At 36.4% G+C, this 22,192-nt stretch overlaps 1 protein-coding gene across 1 annotated transcript in view; it reads left to right on the top strand.

Moving 5' to 3' along the window:
• Nucleotides 1-22,192, top strand: part of ERICH3 (glutamate-rich 3) — a 109,159-nt gene that overhangs the window by 50,135 nt on the left and 36,832 nt on the right. The window contains exons 9-11 of the mRNA XM_008580393.1: nt 4,702-4,888; nt 11,560-11,855; nt 15,969-16,205. Coding sequence (XP_008578615.1) covers nt 4,702-4,888; nt 11,560-11,855; nt 15,969-16,205 — 720 coding nt within the window. The remainder of the gene's footprint in view (nt 1-4,701; nt 4,889-11,559; nt 11,856-15,968; nt 16,206-22,192) is intronic.

Consider the following 22,192-nt stretch of genomic DNA (forward strand, 5'->3'; position numbering starts at 1 on the left):
GTTGATCTCTCCTTATCTCGTGGAATATATTCCATTACATGGATATATCTTTTTTTTTTTTAATCCATTACCCATTTGTATTATTTCCAGTTTGGGGCAATTAAAAATAATGCTGTTATGGGCCGGAGTTGATCTCTCCTTATCTCGTGGAATATATTCCATTACATGGATATATCTTTTTTTTTTTTTAATCCATTACTCATTTGTATTATTTCCAGTTTGGGGCAATTAAAAATAATGCTGTTATGGGCCGGCCCTGTGGCTCACTCGGGAGAGTGCGGCACTGGTAGCGCCAAGGCTGTGGGTTCGGATCCTATACAGGGATGGCCGGTGCACTCACTGGCTGAGCGTGGTGCAGACGACACCGTGCCAAGGGTTGTGATCCCCTTACTGATCAAGAATAATAATAATAATAATAATAATAATAATAATAATAATAATAATAATAATAATAATAATAATAATAATAATAATAATAATAATAATAATAATAATAATAATAATAATAATAATAATAATAATAATAATAATAATAATAATAATAATAATAATAATAATAATAATAATAATAATAATAATAATAATAATAATAATAATAATAATAATAATAATAATAATAATAATAATAATAATAATAATAATAATAATAATAATAATAATAATAATAATAATAATAATAATAATAATGCTGTTATGAACATACAAGTACAAGTTTTTGTGCCAACATATGTTGTCATTTCACTCGATTAAATTCCTGGGAGTGGTTTTGATTACTTTTTTTTTCTGTATATGAGTCACACTTTCCTGTTTCTTTACATGTCTTTTGATTTTTTGTGAAAACTGAATATTTTAGATACTGTACTATAGCTATTATAAATTCTGGATTCTGACTTTTCCCTATCAAAGTTTACTGTTGTTGCTTTTGGGGGGGGAGAGTTTTGTTGTTTGTTTAGTAACTTGTCTAGAATAAATCTTTGAATTTCAGCCCTTATCACCCTGGTGTATAGTCAGTGATGTTTTGCTCATATTTTTTAAAATTCTGTTTTTGTTTTTTAGGCTTGTCTGTTGGAGTTATCTCTGTGTTTTTATAGTTTAGTGATTGTTCAGTAATTTCTCAGAGGTTGGGCTCAAACACCTTGAGCCAGCAAAGGCTTCACCTTCTGCTAGTGGATTTGTTTGTGGGTATATTAGTTTCCTGGAGCTGATGTTGTAAATGTCCCCCAAATTGTGGCTTAGAACAACAGACATTTATTCTCACACACATTTGGAGGCCAGAGGTCCAAAATCAAGGTGTTGACAGGGCCACACTCTCTCAAAAGCTCTAGAAGAGAATCCTTCTTGGCTCTTCCAACTTCTGGTGGCTCCTGGCAATCGCTGGCATTCCTTGGCTCCATCTCTCAGTCTCTGTCTTCACATGGCACCCTTCTTTGTGTATCTCTCTGTGTGTCTTATCCTCTTCTTATAAGGACTTCAGTCATTGGATTTAGGGCAAAGCTTAAATCCAGTATGATCCTATCTTGATCCTTCACTAATTATATCTGTGAAGACTCTGTTTCCAAATAAGGTCACATTCTGAGGTTCTGGGTGGTCATAAATTTTTTGGAGGACACGATTCAGTCCACTGCAGTGGATTCAGGAGTACATTCAAAGTTCAGGCAGTTTTCAAGTCTACTCCAACTTTTATTTTCCACCAGGCTCTCTTGTGATTTCTGTGTGCGTAGGCAAAAGATCCCAGTACGCTGGGATGTATGAATAGGTTGGGCATACTTTCATCCATGCCATTTCCAGTTAGTCGAGGATATATAGAGAGCTTATTGAATGCCTCCCTGTCTGCTGTATTGCCTGTATCTCCCTGTTAAATTTCTGGTTAGTTCACTGGCCTATTGCTTGCCCTAATTAGAACTACAGTCTCAGGATGGTAAAACCTCTGACCTTCCCTGTTAACTTGCCTCCGAGATTGTTACTTATTACTGGTATTGCCACGGGCCAGGGGTTTTTCGTCTTCTGCTCCAAATCAAGTCAGCCCCCACTGACAGTGAAGCTGCTGGTTATTTATGGCCTGCTCTACCCTATTAGAACCATTGTGATGAAATAGTGGCAGGATGAGAATAGCACTAGGCAAGAATGCTGCAGATTCCCACTGTTTTTTTTCTAAAGTTCAGTCATTTTTCATGAATTAATGCTGCTCAGTTTAAGTCTTTGGTCCATTTCTAGAGACAAATTTTTAAGGGGAGAGGATTTGGTGACCTCACTCCAGGAGTCTGGTATATTAATTTTGCTTCTCCTGCTAGATCATAACTTCTTGAGCAAGGAGACCACATTCAATATTTTTTTCAGTACTTTGTTTCCCTTTAGTGCCTAAAATAGTGCTGCTCACTGTCAGTGAACAATGAATAACTAATTTAAATATTATAAAATGCTTTCTAATATTGCACATTACATAATCTTTAAGACTGCTCTGTGAAGTGAGTAGACTGGGACCACATCCCCAACCATCTTCATTTTGTAGATGAGAATTCCGAAATTCAACCAAGTTAAATGACTTACCGAGGGGCAGTCAACTAAGTGAAAACCTGGGACGTGGACCAAGTCTTCTGATTTCTGGTCTATATTCTTTCCACTGCTCCATGTCACTATATTTTAAAATACAAAATTATAAAATAAATAACAAAGGAGTAAAGGGAGAGAATGTCAATTCTTGTTAAATAAGTTTGAAAAAAAATGAAAGACCAAAATGCAATAATAGCTGGATGTGCTGTCCAGCTAACTGGGCATCAAGTGGAGGGGCTGTCACATCCAGAAGTTGATTTTCTCTGCCCATTCCCAACTTTTCCTTGACTGCACTCTCTTCCTGGACTCAGATTAAGGCTTAGAAGTTATGAGGCATGATACTGCAGCAAATGGATCATGTTACATGAGTGTAGAGTTCAAGTTTCTGTAATGAAAGCAGTCAGACTTGCTTTCTACTTACCACTTGTAGAGTCCATTCATCATTAAGACAAAAGGACTTTTAAATGTATTATATCTTAGTTTCCCCAAACACTAGCTTTTTCAGTTTTCTTTTTCCTAGTTTGTTTAATTTCACATCACAAATCCTAATATATGAATGACAGAATTACCTTTTCAATAAGTTTACTCTTTAGAACAAGTTGCATCTGGTTTAGAAATTTGTTTAGGGACACAATGTGGTGTACACATTGTGTTTCTAGATGACTCTGAAAGAAATAGGTTAAAATAATAATTTGCTAATTATTTTTGGGAAGTCTCCTATGCCACTGTGCTGGGATCTGGGAAAACAGAGATGAGTAAGATCAGCTTCAGCTCTCATAGATTTCACAAACATGCAGGGCAGCAAACATGGAGACCAGGGTTCAAAGTGCAGTCCCCAGACCAGCAGCATCAGCATCACCTGGCAATTTGTTAGAGATGCAAAATCTTGCTCCCTACCCCAGACCTACTGAATCAGAAACTAGAGGGTGAGGCCAGCAATCTGTTTGAATATGCCTCCTAGTTGATTCTGATGCACATTACAGTTTGAAAACCACTGGTGTAGCCATATTTTAATATACTGTAGTCAGTACAACAGGAAATGTGTACATAGTAGATAAGTGAAAATTGCCAGCTATATTATTGGTAGAAGTGAAAGGGTTCAGGGAGGCTCCTTCTTTTTTTTTTTTTTTTTCCATAGGAAGTGATATTAGAAGTGTTCATGAGAAGCAGGATTCTGAGTCACTCTGTAGAGATTAGAGTTTCTCAGACTTAGGGTTTAGGATCCCTAGGTGGGACCTTTACAAAGAGCACTATAAAGAATTGGAATGATTAAAAACTATTAATTGCAGGCAGTGGCTCTTTATTTATGGGTGGGACTTTTGAGTGGATAGGGGAGAAAAAAGGGATCTCAAACCCAAACAGAATCTAGTATGTCTGGTATGAAATAACTCTGCTCCCTTCATATATGGGTCTTCAAAAAGTTCATGGAAAGATTTGTATTTTCTTTTAATTTTATTTTACCATGAACTATTTGAAGTACTCTTGTATGTCAGGATGTTTAAAGTCCCAACTAAAAATACAAATTTTTAAAAAAGAATTACTGAGCTCACAGTAGCCTTTGTTCAAGTACTTTATCAATAGATGATAGCACAGCAAGATAGAGAGATAGGATCTACAAAGATGTTTGTATGCAGACACAACTCTCCCACTTGCTGTATGATCTTGGGTAAATTACTGAACTCCTCTAAGCCTTAATTTCCCTCCTAGAAACTTGTGGTAGAAATATTGCCACTTCATATGATTGTTGAGAAATAACCCTGCTAGGACAATCAGTCATAATGCCTGGCCACAGTAAGTGCTCATACAACTGTAGGAATTATTCTGTTACAAATCAAAGAGTTTTGTAAAGACATGGAGTATCTATTACTAATAAAAGTAATAGAATATGCTTTAGGCTTTTTTGTTGTTGTTGTTGTTTTTCGGTGGCTGGCTGGTACAGGGATCCGAACCTGTGACCTTGGTGTTGTAAGGCTGTTCTCTAAACAACTGAGCTAACTGTCCAGCCCCTAAAATATGTTTCGAGATTAAAAATTGTCCTCAAATTAAGATGCTCTATAGCATATTATTATACTTAATGGAAAAATGTGATTTAGAAAATGTTAGTCAAAAGTCAGTTGCTTTCACTAATGTATTTTTTTTTTTTAATTCCAGAGACCTTTCAGTTTATTTCCAAAAGGCACCATGGTTTTCCCTTCAGTCTTACCTTTTTCCTGAATGGGATGCAGGTGAACAGGCTAAGCTCCTGCTGTGAATACAAGCATCGAAAAGGTTCCAGACTTGGAGGCAAACGAGGCTACTTTGGGTTTGTGTGTGTCGAGAGATCATCTCCTTGCTACAAGTATGGAAACAAATGTCCTTTGGTAGAGGGCAAGCTTTGCTAAATTTTTCTTCTTAGGCTTTTACTAAGGCATGTCTCTGCATAATTTGTTAAGAAAGAAATCAGTGTAGATGAGCCTAAAATATCTAAGTTCAAAGTTGTTTATTATGACCCTGAGTGCTGTATTTGAAATTATAAGATATACATCCAATTTCCAGAGGTATTGTATAATAGATATAAAAGCTGGTGGTGTTTTAGATTCTGTTTCTCTTTCTTTTTTTTAATTTTAGATTTTTAAAAATTGGCATATTCGTTCTTACAAATTGTGATATTTCTTTATGCCTTTTGCCCAATCTATCACTTCCCAAGCCCTCTCTTTCCCCCATCTCTAGTATCCTTAAGTTTGTTCTCTCTTTCTGAAAGTTCAGCATACTGTTGTGGTCTTTTCTTTCTTTCCCTCATTCCTTCCGTCTTCCCTCCTTGCTCCCCTCCCTTCCTTCCTAGCAGCCAGTTATGAGTGAGAACATGTGTTATTTCTATTTCTTTGTCTGGCTTATTTCACTTAACACAATTTTCTCCAGACTCATCCATGTTGCTGCAAATGTTTCTGTCTCTCCCTTTCCTCATATTGCTATAAGTTCTTTTTCTGAAGGGGAGGAAAGAGGAGGATGTTGTTTTGTTTTGTGTTTTGTTTTTTTTCTCATTACTCTTAGTAACTGGTTTTGGGCAGAACCCCAAAGCGTGTGCCATGCATCTGACTTGTATGGTTGGGTATTACAGGTTACGCATATTAGAGATGTGCCTGCATTATGGTGTGGCCATATCTTCATTCTATTTCCCTACTTTCAGTCTCAGGCATAACAAAAGGTATGATAAAAGGTCAGTTTTCAGGCTGGCTGGTTAGCTCTCTTGGTTAGAGCCTGGTTCTGATAAAAGGTCAGTTTTGACTTTTGTTTATCAGCTTTCATATTGTGCATTCTGTTTGAAATCGGGAGTCTTGCTTGAGGGATTTCTTTTATTTGTTTTCTGAAAGTACTCATGGAGAATCAACTATTCAGTAGTTGTATTTCCTGCTGGAAAACAGGGGCAAACCAACCAAAGTATATGTCTCCATGGAGACTTTTCTAATGGGAGGAGGGCAAATAATGTACCAGGAAACCAGTTAATACTTGTCAAATGACAATAAGCGTGATGAACATGGTAACGGAGAAATATAGGGAATGACGGAGGACAACGGTCATAGGAGGGTGTTATTTTATGCTGGATGTTCAGGAGAGGCCTCTCTGAGGAGATGTCTTTTGAGCAGAAACTAGAAAAAAAGTCTCTTCCTCCAAATAGCTCTTTAGGTAGAGGAAAAGCATATACAGTGGCGTGAGACTGATGTGTCTTGATGTGTCTAAGCTCGTGTGGCCAGAGCAAAAGTAAGAAATAGGACGAGATAGGAGATGAGGTCTGAGAGACCGTGAGGCCAAGCCATGTAGAGTCCTAAGGTCAGCAAGGACTTTAAGTTTTATTCTGAGAAGGATGAGAAGCCTCTAAGATAGGTTTTGAGCAATGACCTAGCATGACAGTAGCTCCTATGGGAAAAATAAACTAGGAGGACAGGGGCAAGAGTGAAAACTACTTTAACTCAGGGAAGAGATTGTGGTAGAAAGACTTAGAAGGGATTTGGTTCTAGATACGTTTTGAAGGTACAGCTTATAGGACTTACCGATGGATTAGATATGCAGGGCATGAGATAAAGAGCAGAGTCAAAGATGATTTAAACGTTTTTGGCCTGAACAACTGGAAAGATGTCCGGTTAATATATACTTAAGATGGGACTGTGGAAAAAGCACGTTTGGGGGAGGGTGGAATAAAGGGGTTTTGGCTTTGAACACATTAATGTAAGACATCTATGAGATATACAAATAGCGATGCTGAGTGGGCAGTTGGATATATGAATCTGGGGTTGGTGAGAGGTCCAGGCTGGGGACATACACGTGAGAATGGTTTGCATGTAGATGGCACTTAAAGTCATAAAAGGGGATGGGATTGCTTAAGAAATACAAATGCTGCATGATCTCATTCATGTGGAATGTAAAAGAGTTGATCTCATAGAACTAGGGGGCAGAATGATGATTACCAGAGGCTTACGGGGGTGGGGGAAGGGGAATAGGGGAGACGTTGATCAAAGGGTAGTCATTACAGTTAGGTTGAAAAAATAAATTTCAAAAGATCTGTTGTATAGCAAGGTGACTATAGTTAATGATGACTTCTTGTATTCTTGAAAAATGTGAGGAGAGTGATATTATGTGCTCACACCACAAAAATAAACAATGTGAGGCAATGCATTTGCTAATTAGCTAGATTTAAGCATTCCACAGTGTATACGTATGTACGAACATCATGTTGTTGTTATAAAAACATACAATGTTATCTGTCAATTAAAAAAAATGAAAAAAGAATTTAATGCAGATAGAGAAGATGTCTGAGTAATGAGTTCCATGTCATTTCATTTCAGAGGTGAGGGAAATAGGAGGAACCAGTCTCAGAAGAAAAGCCAGTGATTACAGAGAGAACCCAGAGACAGTGGTATCTGGACAATGAACAAAATGTTTGAAGAGTAAGGGCATGATTCACTGGGTTGAATGTGTGGATAGGTTAAGTAAAATGAAGACTGAGGATTGGATATTGATTTGGTAGTCTATTGGTGATTGGTGATCCTAGCACAAGTTATTATAGTGGATCTGTAAGAATGTAAGCTTGATCAGAGTGGATTTAAGAGATTATTGGAGGGCCGGCCCGGTGGTGCACTGGAGAGTGCGCCGCTTTGGAGCGCAGCAGCGCTCCTGCTGAGGGTTCGGATCCCATGTGGAGGCCGGTTCCCGCTCACTGGCTGAGCGCAGTGCGGGCGCGACACCGAGGGTTGCGATCCCGTTGCCGGTCAGTAAAAAAGACAAAAAAGGGAAAAAAAAAAAAAAGAGATTATTGGAAAAAAACTAAGGACAGAGACTATAGACAACTTTTTAAAAAAGTTTTGCTGTACATAATAGTAATTGGGTGGTAGCCAGGAGGAAGAACATAGGGTCAAAGGAGCTTTTTATTTTTTAAGATGGGAAATATAATGTTTATATGCTAATAGATAGGATTGATACCCTAGAGAAGAAAAAAAAAGATGAAGCGTAACATAAAGGGGGAAATTGCTGGAGTGAAGTGCTAGAGTAGACTAGAGAAGATAGGATCTCAGGCTCAAGTGGTGTTGTAAACCTTAAGGAGAGGAGAAACATTCTTCTATAACAGGAGGAAGAATTGCATATAGGGTAGAAAGATAGGTAAGATGGTGGATGTGCTGGAATCAACTGGAAGTTCACTGCTGATTCTTTCAATTTTCTCATACAAGAAATCAATCTTTCAGCTGAGGTTAAGGTTAAGGTTGAGGGAGGAGAGATTGGAGGTATTAGGAGAGAGGAGAGGTGTGAAAGAATCATCCAGGGAATAGGAGACTGAATGGCCTAGGGCAGTATAGTACCAAGGCTCAGCTGTACTTAGGGCCCACCTGAATTGCCTTCCAGTTCCAACTCAAATATGCTATCTCCTTATTTGTGGGCAAGTCATTTAAAGCACTTCTATTTAACTCCAGGGAAGCTAATGAGCTTATATACAATAATCCATGTGCAAACACATTGCATTCTTTGGGAGTTGCTATATAAATCTAAGCTGTAAGTTTTTAACCCTGAGAACTTTCTATGGAGGTTTAATAATCAGTACCAAAATGTGTCTGATGACATCTATTCTTCTATTCAACATCTACTAGCCTCTATACAATTCTTTCTATGATTTCAACACTTGGTCCCCTCTAGCTTCTTTCTTCAACCTTTTCAAATAATAATAGAAAAATTATTGTAATATAAAGAATAAAACCTATTATCCTTAACTAAAATGTGCAGTTCTTGTAGGCAAGTGGTTTTCAATTTTTTGTTAGCTTTGTAACCATCTCTTCCAATGAAATCTGAATGCCCAAAGTAGAACAGTGTAGGATCATTTGATGTCTCCGCATTGCAGATCGGGTGAAAGTCGAGTCAGGCTGGTTTCAATGTGACAGGGGTAGATGGTGAATGCTACTGCCTTGCTTGTTTGGTCCTTGCCCCACTTGAGACTATTCTGGTTATTCCAGAGCCACTAAGACAGCAGAATTCCAGTGAGAGTTGAGAACTACCCCAGAGGAGACCAATATCATTTATTATATTGTATAACCTTTTTTCTTTAGTCATACCCATAAGAATGCTTTTAGTTATTTTATGGAATACATTAATTCCTCCAATTTGTTCAAAATAAAATTATTTGCAATTCATTTAAAAAAATACTTGTCCCTGGAACTTTTATGATGAGGAAAAAAAAAAAAAAAAAGGCACTTCCAGAGTATGAAGATTCCATAATTGTACTCATCCCTCAATCATGGGAACTGTTTAAAGAGGCACAGCAGTTATTTTTAATTGTGAGAGTGAAATATGGGAAAAAGGACTGCCTAACTGAGTGGAATGCAGACTGCTTCGAGCTTTAGTAATCAGAATCAACACCTCACATTATACTCAGAAGTCAAATAGGTAGTCTGTGAGGAGAGCACAGATGTTACTCCCTTAGTTTGTCCAATTCCCTTCAGCAGATGGGCAATAAAGAGCCTGTGCATGCAGTAGGGAGGCATTAAAGCTTTTACACAGTCACAACATAAACCAAAAGTAACAGCATATCAAAGGCTCTGAATCAATGGATTTGGTGTTGCCATTGATAAGGGAAGAACAGCTTGAACAGAAGGCAATGCTCGTAATCATATTGTGTGAAGATTCATGACACTTTTATTCCAAGGAAACAAACGTGTTAAGCACACCATCACTACAGCCAAGAAATATTTATCATGCTTAATATGGGTGAGGTAAGTATATTTTTATCATCTCATGTTTTATTGCCTGATAGTTACTTTGAGTGCAAATCCTTTTAGCTTTATTTTATGGGGAGATATTGAAAAGTTATGTGATATAACTCAGTTCTCATATTTGCTTGTTGGGAGAATTTATTAAGATCAATTCCTATGCTATTTCTAGACTGGAGATGGCTGAAATTCAGGGAAATCTTCAGTTTAAAAAATTGCCATTGGATTTGATTCAGGTGGAGGCAATTTGCAGATTTTACATATTAGTCCTATTCTTCCCAGGCTGACAAGTCTGGACTGCACTCTGAGGCCCTTTCACCTATGCACTGTCAGTGACTCAGTTCCCTGGTAGTTGCGTCGCACCAAGAGAGGAGCTGTGCATAGTTGTAGAGAAAGAGGAATATGGAGACTGATAGTTTGTCAGGTAACTTTTTCAGGTCATGAATTGTCACTAGACCTCGGTGGAAACTTCTCTAGATTGTGTTAGTTTCTGGTGAGAGAGTGTGAGTACTTTCCCTGGCGGTAAGCCCAGCAAAGTAACATTTGTGTGACTAGTCATCTCAGAGGCGTACACCTGTAACAGAACAATCTAGTGCTTCATTGTGAGGGGATGGAGTCTCGCAGTCTCGAGCTGGAATCAAGATCTATCACTAGCCTGCTGGGTAACCTTGGGCAAGTCATGGAACCTTTTAAGCCCTAGTTTTCTCATTTGTAAAGTGGTGATGATAGTTCTTGATTTATTGGTCTGTGGCATAATGAATCCCTTAAGATAACGTATATAGAGTACCCAGCAAAAAGCTTGGCACAGAGGGAGTGCTTAATAATCTTATCATTATCATAATTATCATTTTTATTAATATGTATGTTATAAATATTGGAATTCTTATGTTGATATTAACTTGAGAGAGAAAAAAGCTATAGAAGACAATTTATTCATATTAATTTTGTTGCAATTGATTTAAAAATATTTTTTAATGTTGTAATATGTTGAAATAATCTGTGTGGTTCAATAGATTTGAGTTGGAATGACTTTATGATCTCTACAAATTATTGCCATTTCCAAGGGATAAAAGCATCTTGCCAGCAAAATCACCATAAGATTGTAGTACAAGCTTCAAAGGCCATTCTAAAAGCAATAATGGTAATTCTATTAAAATAAATGTGCAGACACCCGAGTTGTTAAAGGGTGTGATAACATTTTATTACATATGTTTCTTAAAAAAATGAATCATATTTTTTTAGGGTCAACTTTGTATGTAAGTCTTTTGTTGTTATGTTGTTGGAATAATAAATTATCAAGGACTGAATGGCATCTTTCTTCTGGTTATTTTTATCTCCCTGTGTTTATAAACCCAAATGTTCTTTTATCACATAATTCTCATTTAAGGAATTGAATTATATATATATATATATATATATATATATATAAAATTTATATTAATATCTCTCTATATATCTATATCTATGTCTGATTTTGTTATAAGGCCAGAAATATGCTTTAAAGCACAAATCTTAGTTCAACATTATTGTTCATGGTTGATGAGTTGCTTAGTTTTATTGTTCATTTTTGGGGGTAAAATTATTAAGAATCTGTTGTTTTCATTTATAAGATTTTAGTGTCAATAAAAAGAAAATAGTTTAAGTTAACCTATGTGTACTATAATAAATATATTTCTTGTATCATTTCTTACTAGAATAAGACATGAGTGATTTTAAAAGCTTTGAGGTTTCACTGTAATACATATAAGGATTAATAAATACTTCATGTTAATATTTTTCATAGATGCATTATTGCAATGGGCCTTGACAAAAACACATCTTCACCAAAACCTAGAAAAGAAAAGAGCACTGAGAAGAGAGAGGAAGTGAAGAAAGGTGAGGGAACACTGAGGAATGATAGAAAGCACTTGATACCAAGAAGAAATGAGACCAAGGAGAACAGAGTCTCAGCCATTTTTTCAGCTCAAGAAATAAAAACAAGGGTCAGAGAAGTGAGAACTGCTGTGGAAGAAATGGAACGTAAAGGAAAACCAGGACAAGATGTTTGGGAAGATGACCAGGAACATGCTTTTAAATATGGTAATCAATAACACAAGATTCTTTTGTTGTTGCTGCTGTTGTTTTGTTTAACTTTTAAAAATGTGATTATCAAAATTTGCAGAAATATCCATTATATGATGTTACTTGGTTGTGGTCTTTAGGCAGCTTCGTTACATGGGGGGAACCCCTGACCACCTTCCTCTGCTGTTCAGTGTGGAGTTCTGTGTCACCTGCCTTGGAGGAGGATAGATGTAACCCCAGAAGGGTCGAAGGTGCTTGTTTCAAGGACTAGGGAGGGGAAAGGGTGTTTATGTCGGTGTGAGCCAGAGATTCTATTGACTTCTGCAGTGACCACTTTGATAAAGTAGAATTTTGCCTATTTTTTGGCTTTTGAATATACTTGCTTTGGTGAAACTGATGAATTGCTTTGGCATCAGGTAGGTACAACCCGTATGAATACATGGTAATAGAACGTTCCTTCACTGAATGTGGTTGACCTAGGCTTGGGGTTCTGGAGCTTATCCATCTGCCTATTTAGCTTTCTTCTTCTCTCTTCTCTCTCCTCTCCTCTCTTTCTCTCTCCATGTATATACACGCACATTCATATATACATACACACATACATAGAGAAAACCTAAAGTAGTAATAACAACAGTAATAAAAGTGTGAGGCACTGAGCACTGGGCCACGCACTTTCCATTTATTATCCCTTTTTCTCCTCACCATTTGATGTGGTAGATGCTATTACTCCTTCCATTTTATAGGCTGGGAAACCAAGGCTCAGACACACAGAGAGAAAGCAGTGGAACAAGGATGTATACCTAAGTGTGTGTAATTCTAAAGCTCAGACTTTCAAACACTGTACAAACTTCTGTTCTATACAAGCTGTCCTAAACACTACGTGGTTGTGGGTGATGGGTCCAAACAATTAAGAAGGGGGAGCTGCCTGAGTGTACCTCTTATACCCAGAAGACAAAGCCTGGATTAAAGGAACTACAGCCAGGGGTTGGAGCGACCTGTGGAAGGGCTGGCATCGGAAAGGGGTAACTGCTAGGTATATTTTTCTTCACCTCATCTTGTTGCTGCCCAAGGGATTTAGAAATCCAAGAGACAAGTTACAGAGATGTTATAGCACTGGACTTTATGTTTGCTCATTGCTGAAATAATGTGCCTATTAAAAAAAAATTAACTCACAACACTTTTACCCAGTTACCTCTCTTCATGATCCCTTCTAGTCTTTATTCGTATCTTGGTCTGAGACTTTAAAAATATCTGTAGCAAGTGCAATCACACAAAGATAAACAAATTGGATGTGTTTTTTTATATGTTTTACCTTTTAAGACATAGAGCTTTATTAAAGCCATGTTCAACAGAAGCTTTTCATTTTCTTTATTATTTTTTTTCTTAAACCAACGTGGTTAGAACTGTGAGTGGCATACTTTATACCTATGATACAGTTTTTCCTGAGGTCTTTCTTCTGTGTTGGCCATTTAATGGACTTTAAATGTTCATTTCCATTAAAATAAATAAATAAAAGCAGCAACAGCAGCAGCAGCAGCAGCGGCAAGGATTTTAGCTCCCTGCAGAACAGCTGCTGATGTAGGGGCAGCAAGAAGGTCGAGTCAAGGTCAGTGAGGGAAGGTTGCGGCTGGATTGCTGTTGACCTGGTGTTGACTCACATCCTCATTAGTGGGGATGGGAGAAAACAAACTCATTACATTCTCTAGAAGAAGGAAAATGGGATGGGGGAAACAGAAGAGATGATGAAAAGGATTCTGGAAAGCAAACCATTAGTTCATTCATACTGAAAACATGAGTAGATGACAGGAAAGTGGTGTGCTTTGAGCTGTAATGCTAAAGGAAGGCTGTGGTTAGCAGAAGGCTAATGTTTAGACATGATGATAGCAGGGGTAGAACAAAGTCAGGGTAGCCTTGAATTTCATATTTTGAGAGAAAACAGAGAAGCTGCTGTAAAATAGGATGCAGGGACTGTTCATGTGATTCCTTCAGTTTTATGTTGTGATTCAATGTAACTAATTGTGTTCTAATTATGGACACTTGTACTGCTCTGATTTTAATCAGGTGCCTCCATTAAAGTGTGATTTCTCCTGTTTTATGACCAACTCCCTCTCCAACCCAACACAACTGCTGTTACTACTAATCCCTCATATTTATTATGTACCTGCCACTCATGGCACTGTTCTAGGGAGTATTAATTTTAACACTCACCGCAGCTTTGTACTACTCATGTTATGAATAAAGAAAAAGTAAAGCATAAAGATGACAAACAAGTTTTCCAAGGCCACAAAGTAAGTGTTTTAACTGGGCCTTGAGCATGACTGCCTGACTCCAAAACCCTCACGTTTCACTGCTCTGTAGCACTGTGCATGGAACTGAAGTGCTCCACTCATGTTCTCTCTGGGCCTAAAATGATACATGTGTGTATTTTTCTGCTAACCTCACCTCCTCCTCTTATGAAGTCTTCCATGATTCCCTAAAATGAGTCCTTATCCTCCTTTGATTCCATTTCACTTACTTAACATTTCTTCATATAATTAATCATGAGTCCAATATGAGAATTCATACCATTTGGGCCCAGTAATGTTGAAACTAACATCACAGAGGGCCATGTATAAAAACTACTGTAAAATGAATCTCTTGTGTACCTACATCTGATATCCTCAATAAAAATAGGGGATTCCTTGATGGCAGGGTTGTCTTATTGTAATGTCTCTTATCTTGCAATTTTATCCTCTTCCACAGAGAATGTTCTCAGTGAAAGCTTATTGTTTGACAATTAAGTGGGCCAAGTGATGACCTATCGTATAACTCGGCCAGAAATACTTAGATCAAAATATTTGTTTTTACTAGTATTCTGTGTCATGGAATATAAACCAAATTCTTCATCTTCTTGCTTATATTAAATTTTTATTTTACTAATATTCACATTTCTTGTTTTAATGTACTAAATCTTTCATGAAAATATTTTTGTGATTAATTCTCTGTTTGCCTTTCTTCATTACAGTTTTTAATTTCTCTTTTCTTCTTACATCTCCCTTGTTTGTTCTCTGAATTAACAGAGCTTTCTTCATATACACGGGGCATACATTTCTAAATTGTTTCTTTCATTGCAGCAGGTGGACAGCTTTCAAATAAATTATACAAAAGGCCCCCACCACTGGAGGAGAAGCCAGAATATCTAATAACTAAAACACACAAAATTGGAAAACCTTTATTTTCCCCATAATTTTTATTTTAAAGATAATTGTTCATTTGCTTAATTGGTTCTGCATGAGGTCCGTTTGCTCTCTATCCTTGGCATGTTGTCACTTCAAGATGTTTAGATTTTGGAGAAGGAAAAAGGGGAACAATTAAATATGAAAGGTGAAAAATTATAATCACCAGGGACAGCTGGAGTTTATATGATATGACAATTTCCTTTTCCTGCTACAGATTTGTTGTATCTATGTAGAGAATGAAGAAAATGTGTGGCTGTGACAGTAATATTCTATTTTGTAAGAATTTTTATCCTCAGATTGTGATTATTTCTTTTATTGTAGGAATGAATAGTGTATATGATTTCAGTTCTGGCCGAGGTATAGAATCCTTCATAATTCCTTTTCTTGATGTCCATTTGGTTCTCAAAGAATGTGCTATTCACGATATCACTTCTCAGGGTCTTTGGACTTGATTAATTGAATTTTTCCACTTCACTATTCATTAACTTGATACCCAAATATTTTGAACATTCTTCCTATGAAATATGACCTCACTGGGTCTCCAAATTAACTCTCATTATTATAATCCTGTTCTCTTCATTTTTAATTTATTTCTAATTTATTGTTTTATATCAAATTCTTCTCTTTCCATTTTGGTCATTGTAGATGATGATGTCCATTTGCAAATGAACTTTTATTAGGCTTCAGCCCTGTCATTTGGAGCTTCATTTCTTTTGTGCTCTTGTATATGTAACCGATTTCAATCTTTGATCATTTGCTGTTAGTTTTCCATGTTCACTAATTGTGTGAAAAAGGAAGCAAAGAAAGGCCCAGAGAAGAGAGGATAATGGAGTCAAAGATCCCATTAAAGTGAAATGGGTTAAGTATCAGGATTCTTTTTTCATTCTTATAGTGGAGATTTTCTTTTTTTCAGAATATGAAGAAGATTTTGAAGTAGTTGAGGAGAAACAAGATGAAAAAGCTAATGGAGAAGGACAGGCTGATGATAAAATGAATGGAATATCAAAGTCACCCTCAGATGATGAAACAGATCATTTAGACCCTGAGAAGGACAGTGAAACCTTGTCACAGAAGGCACCAGATGCTGATGACAACGTGAAAGATGAGGATGACAGATGCTCTGAGAGTGAATTGGAAGATGATAAACAAGGCGAGTTGTTTAGCTTATCATATGACATTGGCTGTTCAGTGAGTGTGCCTACTACTTTTTTTCCTTTATATTTAATGAGATAATCCCCTTTTAAGGTAATGTTTAGAGCATGGTTCCCTAACCAGAGAATGCTGGTCAGTCAACCTTCCCTAGATATCCAAATTGTAGAGTCATTCTTTAGTCCTTTCTCTTTCCTTAGTTTTCTGGGATTTTTCAGTAGGGTGTTACACAAAGCTTGTAGCGACCCATTTTCTGTTTACTTAGAAGGTTACTATTTTTGTTAACCCCAAACTATACTCCCCCCCCACCCCCCCACCCCCACACACACCCTATTTAGTGGCTTTGGAAAAATGGAAGGTAGCTTTTGCTTGTACTCCATTAAAGGCAAACGTAAAGATTTGTGCCTTGGGTTTTATTTATTTATTTATATATCTATCTATTTATTTATTATTTACTTATTTACTTATTTTTTTTGTAAAGTTACCTTGAACACAGGATGTTGGCATATTACTTTCATGGAAGGATTAGTAGCTTCCTCATAATCTTCAGGCCTAAAATGACCAAATGTTCACATGGAAAATACAAAGTTTTTCAGGTGAAAAAGAAACCCTCATCATCTAGGCATACCTTAAATTTTTAAGACCTTTTTAAAGACCTTAATTCACCTAAATTCTGTCCAGTGAAAGAAGAAACTTATTTTCTACCTTGTCCTATAAGAGGGTGTGGTCAAGGCTCTGTGGTTCTTAAAGATCTCCCTGGAGCATTCACAATGATAACAATAAACTTCTCATATCTAAGTATGTGTATGTATTTGCAATTTTCTTCTGATTAGAGAATGATGTCACTTTTTGATGACTTTTTAAGTTGCTGGCCACTTTCCCCATTCTTTTCATCTTTGAAAACATTATTTTCTTTATAAAATCTCAAAATCTTGAATTCAAGAAATATATTATGACAATATAAGAGTAAAGTAAGTAATTACATGAGCAATCATTTAGTTTATAGTTCTATTTGCTTCAAAAAAGAATTCAAATGTTGTCTTCTAAAATTTCATGCACACATATGCAAGGCAGTGAAATAAAGAACAGAGATAGCTTAGAGTAAAAAAGAATATAAGCTTATCAGAAACCAGAGATAGGACCACAACTGTGCTTGAACTAAAACTTTAATCCTGGGCTTCCTGACAGCCACAGTAAAGAATGAAGCACAATGTGAGAAATTAGAATGATGTTAGCTATTAGTATATTTGAAAACAATATTTGTTGTCACTTTTAATAGAGTTGAAAGAACTATTCAAGATTATTTGTCAGGCACTGAAATTTTTTTTTAAAGTCTTAAAGCAGGCTTTTTCTATAATTTGTCTCAATTTTACACTTTATGTTTCTTAAACTAGACATGCTTAATATATAAGCTCTTTTCTCAATTGAAATGTGCATGTCGAAGTTAGGTTTATATTCCTATATGACATGGAAAAAGTTATGCTATGAAAAAGTGATTTCACCTGAGTCAATAATTTTAAAGAAACTATCCAAATGACTTGAACCTGGAAAAGGATTGAAAATGTGTTTGCATATAAATATAACTGGCTAAAAACACAAAGGACTCTATTGTTTCTTTAAGAATTAAAATAGAATATATATATGTATATACATACTATATATATCAAGTATGTAAGTGAATATTATTGCTGATTCTTCTACAATGATATTCCTATTATTCATATTTACTTTCCAAGGAATGGTTAAAATGTACATTTTTAAAAATTGTAATGTAGTTGCTTGTACATATCTGTGGGGTACAGAGTTCAATGTCATTACCTGTGTGCAACATGTTATGCTCAAACCAGGATAATTAGTATATTTGACATTATACAAAGTAATCATTTTTCATGGCTCTTTACCAATTCCTCCCTTACCCGGCCTCTCTTTCACAACTCTGGCAACCTCAGTTCTGTTCTGTCCTTTTTAAAATTCAATATATTATTGTGATGATTGTTATCTTTCTTTCTTTTCATTTATTTGTTTACTTTTTAGCTCCAACTTATCAGTGAGGACACATGTTATTGTTCTTTCTGTTCCTTCTTTATTTCACATAACATAATTTTCTCCAACTTCATCCATGTTGCTGCAAATGGCAGAATTTCATTCTTTTTTATGGCGGAGTAGTATTCCACTGTGTATGCAATACCACATTTTCATTATCCAGTTATCCGTCAGTGGACGTTTAGGTTGGTTCCAACTCTTGGCTATTGTAAATAGAGCTGCAATAAACATGGGAGTGCAGGTATCCCTTCAACATGATGATTTCCATTCCTTTGGACATGCATCTAGCAATGGGATTGCTGGATTGTAAAGCAGTTCTATCTGTAGATCGAGGAAGCTCCATACCGCTTACCATAATGGCTGCACCAATTTACAGTCACACCAACAATGTATGAGGGTTCCCTGTTCTCCACATGCTTGCCTGCATCTGTTATTCTCTGTGTTTTTTTGATAATGGCCAGTCTAACTGGGGTGAGATGATATCTCAGTGTGGTTTTGATTCACATTTCCCTGATGCTGAAGTTGAACATTCTTTCATGTGTCTTTTGGCCATTTGTATATCTTCCTTGAGAAATAACTATTCAGCTACTTTGCCCATTTGTTAATCAGGTTACTTTTTTTTTTCTTTACTGTGAAGTTGTTTGAGTTCCTTGTATATTCTGGATAGTAACCCCTTTTCGGATGCATAGTTTGCAAATATTTTCCCCCATTCTGTAAGTTGTCTTTTCACTCTATTAACTGTTTTGCTGTGCAGAAGCTTTTTAGTTTGATATAACTCTATTTATTTATTTTTTATTTTGTTGCCCATGCTTTTGGGGTTTTATTCATAAAGTCTTTGCTCAGTCCTGCTTCCTGAAGTGTTTCTCCTATGTTTTCTTTCAGGATTTTTATAGTTTCAGATCTTATATGTAAGTCTTTAATCCATTTTGAGTTGATTTTGATATATGATTTTGTATATCTCTATACACATCTAGTTTCATTCTTGTACATATGGATGTCCACTTTTCCCAACACTACTTATTGAACAGGCTCTCCTTTCCCCAATGTATGCTGCTGTTGCCCTTATCAAATATCAGTGAGTTGTAAGTTTTTGAGTTTATTTCTGTGTTCTCTGTTCTTTTCCATTGGTCTATGTGTCTGTTTTTATGCCAGTACCATGCTGTTTTGGTTACAATAGCTTTGTAATATAATTTGAAGTCGGGTAGTGTTATGCCTTCAGCTTTATTATTTTTGTTCAGGATTTCTTTGGCTGTTTGCAGTCTTTTGTTGTTCCTTATGAATTTTGGGATTGCTTTTCCTATTTCTGTGAAGAATGTCATTGGTATTTTGATGGGAATTGCACTGAATCTGTAGATCACTTTGGGTATTATGGACATTTTCACAACATTAATTCTTCCAGTCCAAGGTCATGGGATATATTTCCATCTTTTTGTGTCTTCTTTAATTTTTTTCAACAGTGATTTGTAGTTCTCATTGTAGAAATCTTTCACCTGCTTGGTTAAATTGATTGCTAGGCATTTTACTTTTTTGGTGACTATTGTAAATGGGCTTCCTTTCTTGATTTCTTTTTTTTTTTTCCTTTTTGTCTTTTTTTACTGACTGGTAATGGGATCGCAACCCTCGGTGTCGCGCCCGTACCGGGGACCGGCACCAGGATCACAACCCGCGGTGTCATGCCCGCACTGCGCTCAGCCAGTGAGTGGGAACTGGTCTCCACATGGGATCCGAACCCTCGGCGGGAGCGCCACCACGCTCCCAAGCGGTGCACTCTCCAGTGCGCCACCGGGCCGGCCCTCTTGATTTCTTTTTCTGCTAGTTCATTATTGGAGTATAAAAATGCTATTGATTTTTGTATGTTGATTTTGTATCCTGCAACTTTACTGAAATTGTTTATCAGCTCTAAGGGTTTTTTGATAGAATCTTTAGGTTTTTTTATATATAGGATCATGTCATTTGCAAACAGGGATAGTTTGACTTCATCTTTTCCAATCTGGATACCCTTCATTTCTTTCTCTTGCCTGATTGTTCTGGCTAGTAATTCTAATACTGTGTTAGATAGGAGTGATGAGTGTGGGCATCTCTGTTCTTCTTGTTCTTAAGGATGATATTGAATGATATTGGGGGTGGGTTTGTCATATATGGCTTTTTTTTTTTTTTTTTTTTGACCGGTAAGGGGATCGCAACTCTTGGCTTGGTGTCGCCCGCACCGCGCTCCGCCAGTGAGCACACCAGCCATCCCTATATAGGATCCGAACCCGTGGTGGGAGCGCTGCTGCGCTCCCAGTGCCGCACTCTACTGAGTGAGCCATGGGGTCGGCCCATATACGGCTTTTATTATGTTGAGATAGTTTCCTTCTATACTAAAATTGCTGAGAGTCTTTATCATGAAGGGATGTTGAATTTTGTCAACTTTTTATGGGTGTGTTGAGATAATCATATGGTTTTTGTCCTTGATTTTGTAGATGTGGCGTATCATATTTACTGACTTGTTTGTGTTGAAACATCCTGTGTCCTTGAGATGAATCCCACTTTATTGTGGTGTATAATTTTTTAATGTGTTACTGTATTCTGATTGCTAATATTTTGTTGAGGACTTTTGTGTCTATGTTTATCAAAGATATTGGCCTATAGTTTCTTTTTTTGCTGTATCTTTGTCTGGTTTTGGTATCAGGGTGATGCTGGCCTCATAGAATGAGTTTGGGAGAATGTTCTCTGTTTCAAGTTTTTGGAATAGTTCGAAGAGAATTTGTATTATTTCCTCTTTAAAGGTTTTGTAGAATTCAGCAGTAAAGCCATCTGGTCCTGGGCTTTTCTTTGTTGGGAGACTGCTGATTACTGCTTCAATTTCATTGCTTGTTATTGTCTGTTCAGGTTTTCTGTTTCTTCTTGGTTCAGTCTCGGTAGTTTGTATGTGTCCACAAGTTCATTCATTTCCTCCAGGTTTTCAAATTTGTTAGTGTATAGTTGTTTATAATAGTCTCTAATGATTCTTTGTATTTCTGTGGTTTGGGTTGTAATGTCTCCTTTTTCATTTCTGATTTTTGTTATATGGAACTTCTCTCATCTTTTTTTAGTTAGTCTAGCTAATGGCTTATCTGTTTTGTTTATCTTTTCCAAAAAACAACTTTTGGTTTCATTGGTCTTTTGTATTATTTTGGGGGGGTCTCTGTTTCATTTAGTCTGTTCTGATCATAATTATTTCTTTCCATCCTCTAACTTTTGGATTGGATTGTTCTTGTTTTTCTAGTTTTTTGAGGTGTAGCATTATGCTGTTTATTTGAAATCTTTCTATTCTTTTGATGTAAGCATTTATTATGATAGAATTTCCTATTAGTACTGCTTTTGCAATATACCCTAGGTTTTGGTATGATGTGTCTTTATTTTTGTTATTTTCAAGGAATTTTTTGATTTCCTGTTTAATTTATTCTTAGACCTATAGGTTGATAAGGATCATGTTGTTTAATTTCCATGTATTTGTATAGTTTCTAGAGTTTCGCTTGTTATTGATTTCTAGTTTTAATCCATTGTGGTCTGAAAAGATATGCTAAGTAATTTCAACTTTTTAAAATTAGTTGAGACTTGATTTGTGTCCTAACATGTGGTCTGTCCTGGAGAATGTTTCACAAAGGACTCAATTTTGTATTTCTTCAGTAGTGGTGAGAAATTATCAAGTTGTCGATACCATGTGAATTTAGTATACTCTTTGCATATTTAATCATCTGCAGATTATTTTTGTGCTGCATAATTACCTTGATTTCTGGAGATCAAATGAATTTTTCTAAGACAGATTAATTTTTTATATTCAAACAGAGAAGGATGTATGTAAGTAGTACTTGGATCTTCCTTGGAGGAAAGTTCTTAAGTAGTTAGACCTGTAATTTTTAAATAACTGACAGTGATATATATAAGCTTTAACATTGAATATTGCTTGCATATAGCTAATTG

This window comes from Galeopterus variegatus, unplaced genomic scaffold (assembly GCF_000696425.1).
Source record: "Galeopterus variegatus unplaced genomic scaffold, G_variegatus-3.0.2 Scaffold2075, whole genome shotgun sequence".
Lineage (NCBI taxonomy): Eukaryota > Metazoa > Chordata > Mammalia > Dermoptera > Cynocephalidae > Galeopterus > Galeopterus variegatus.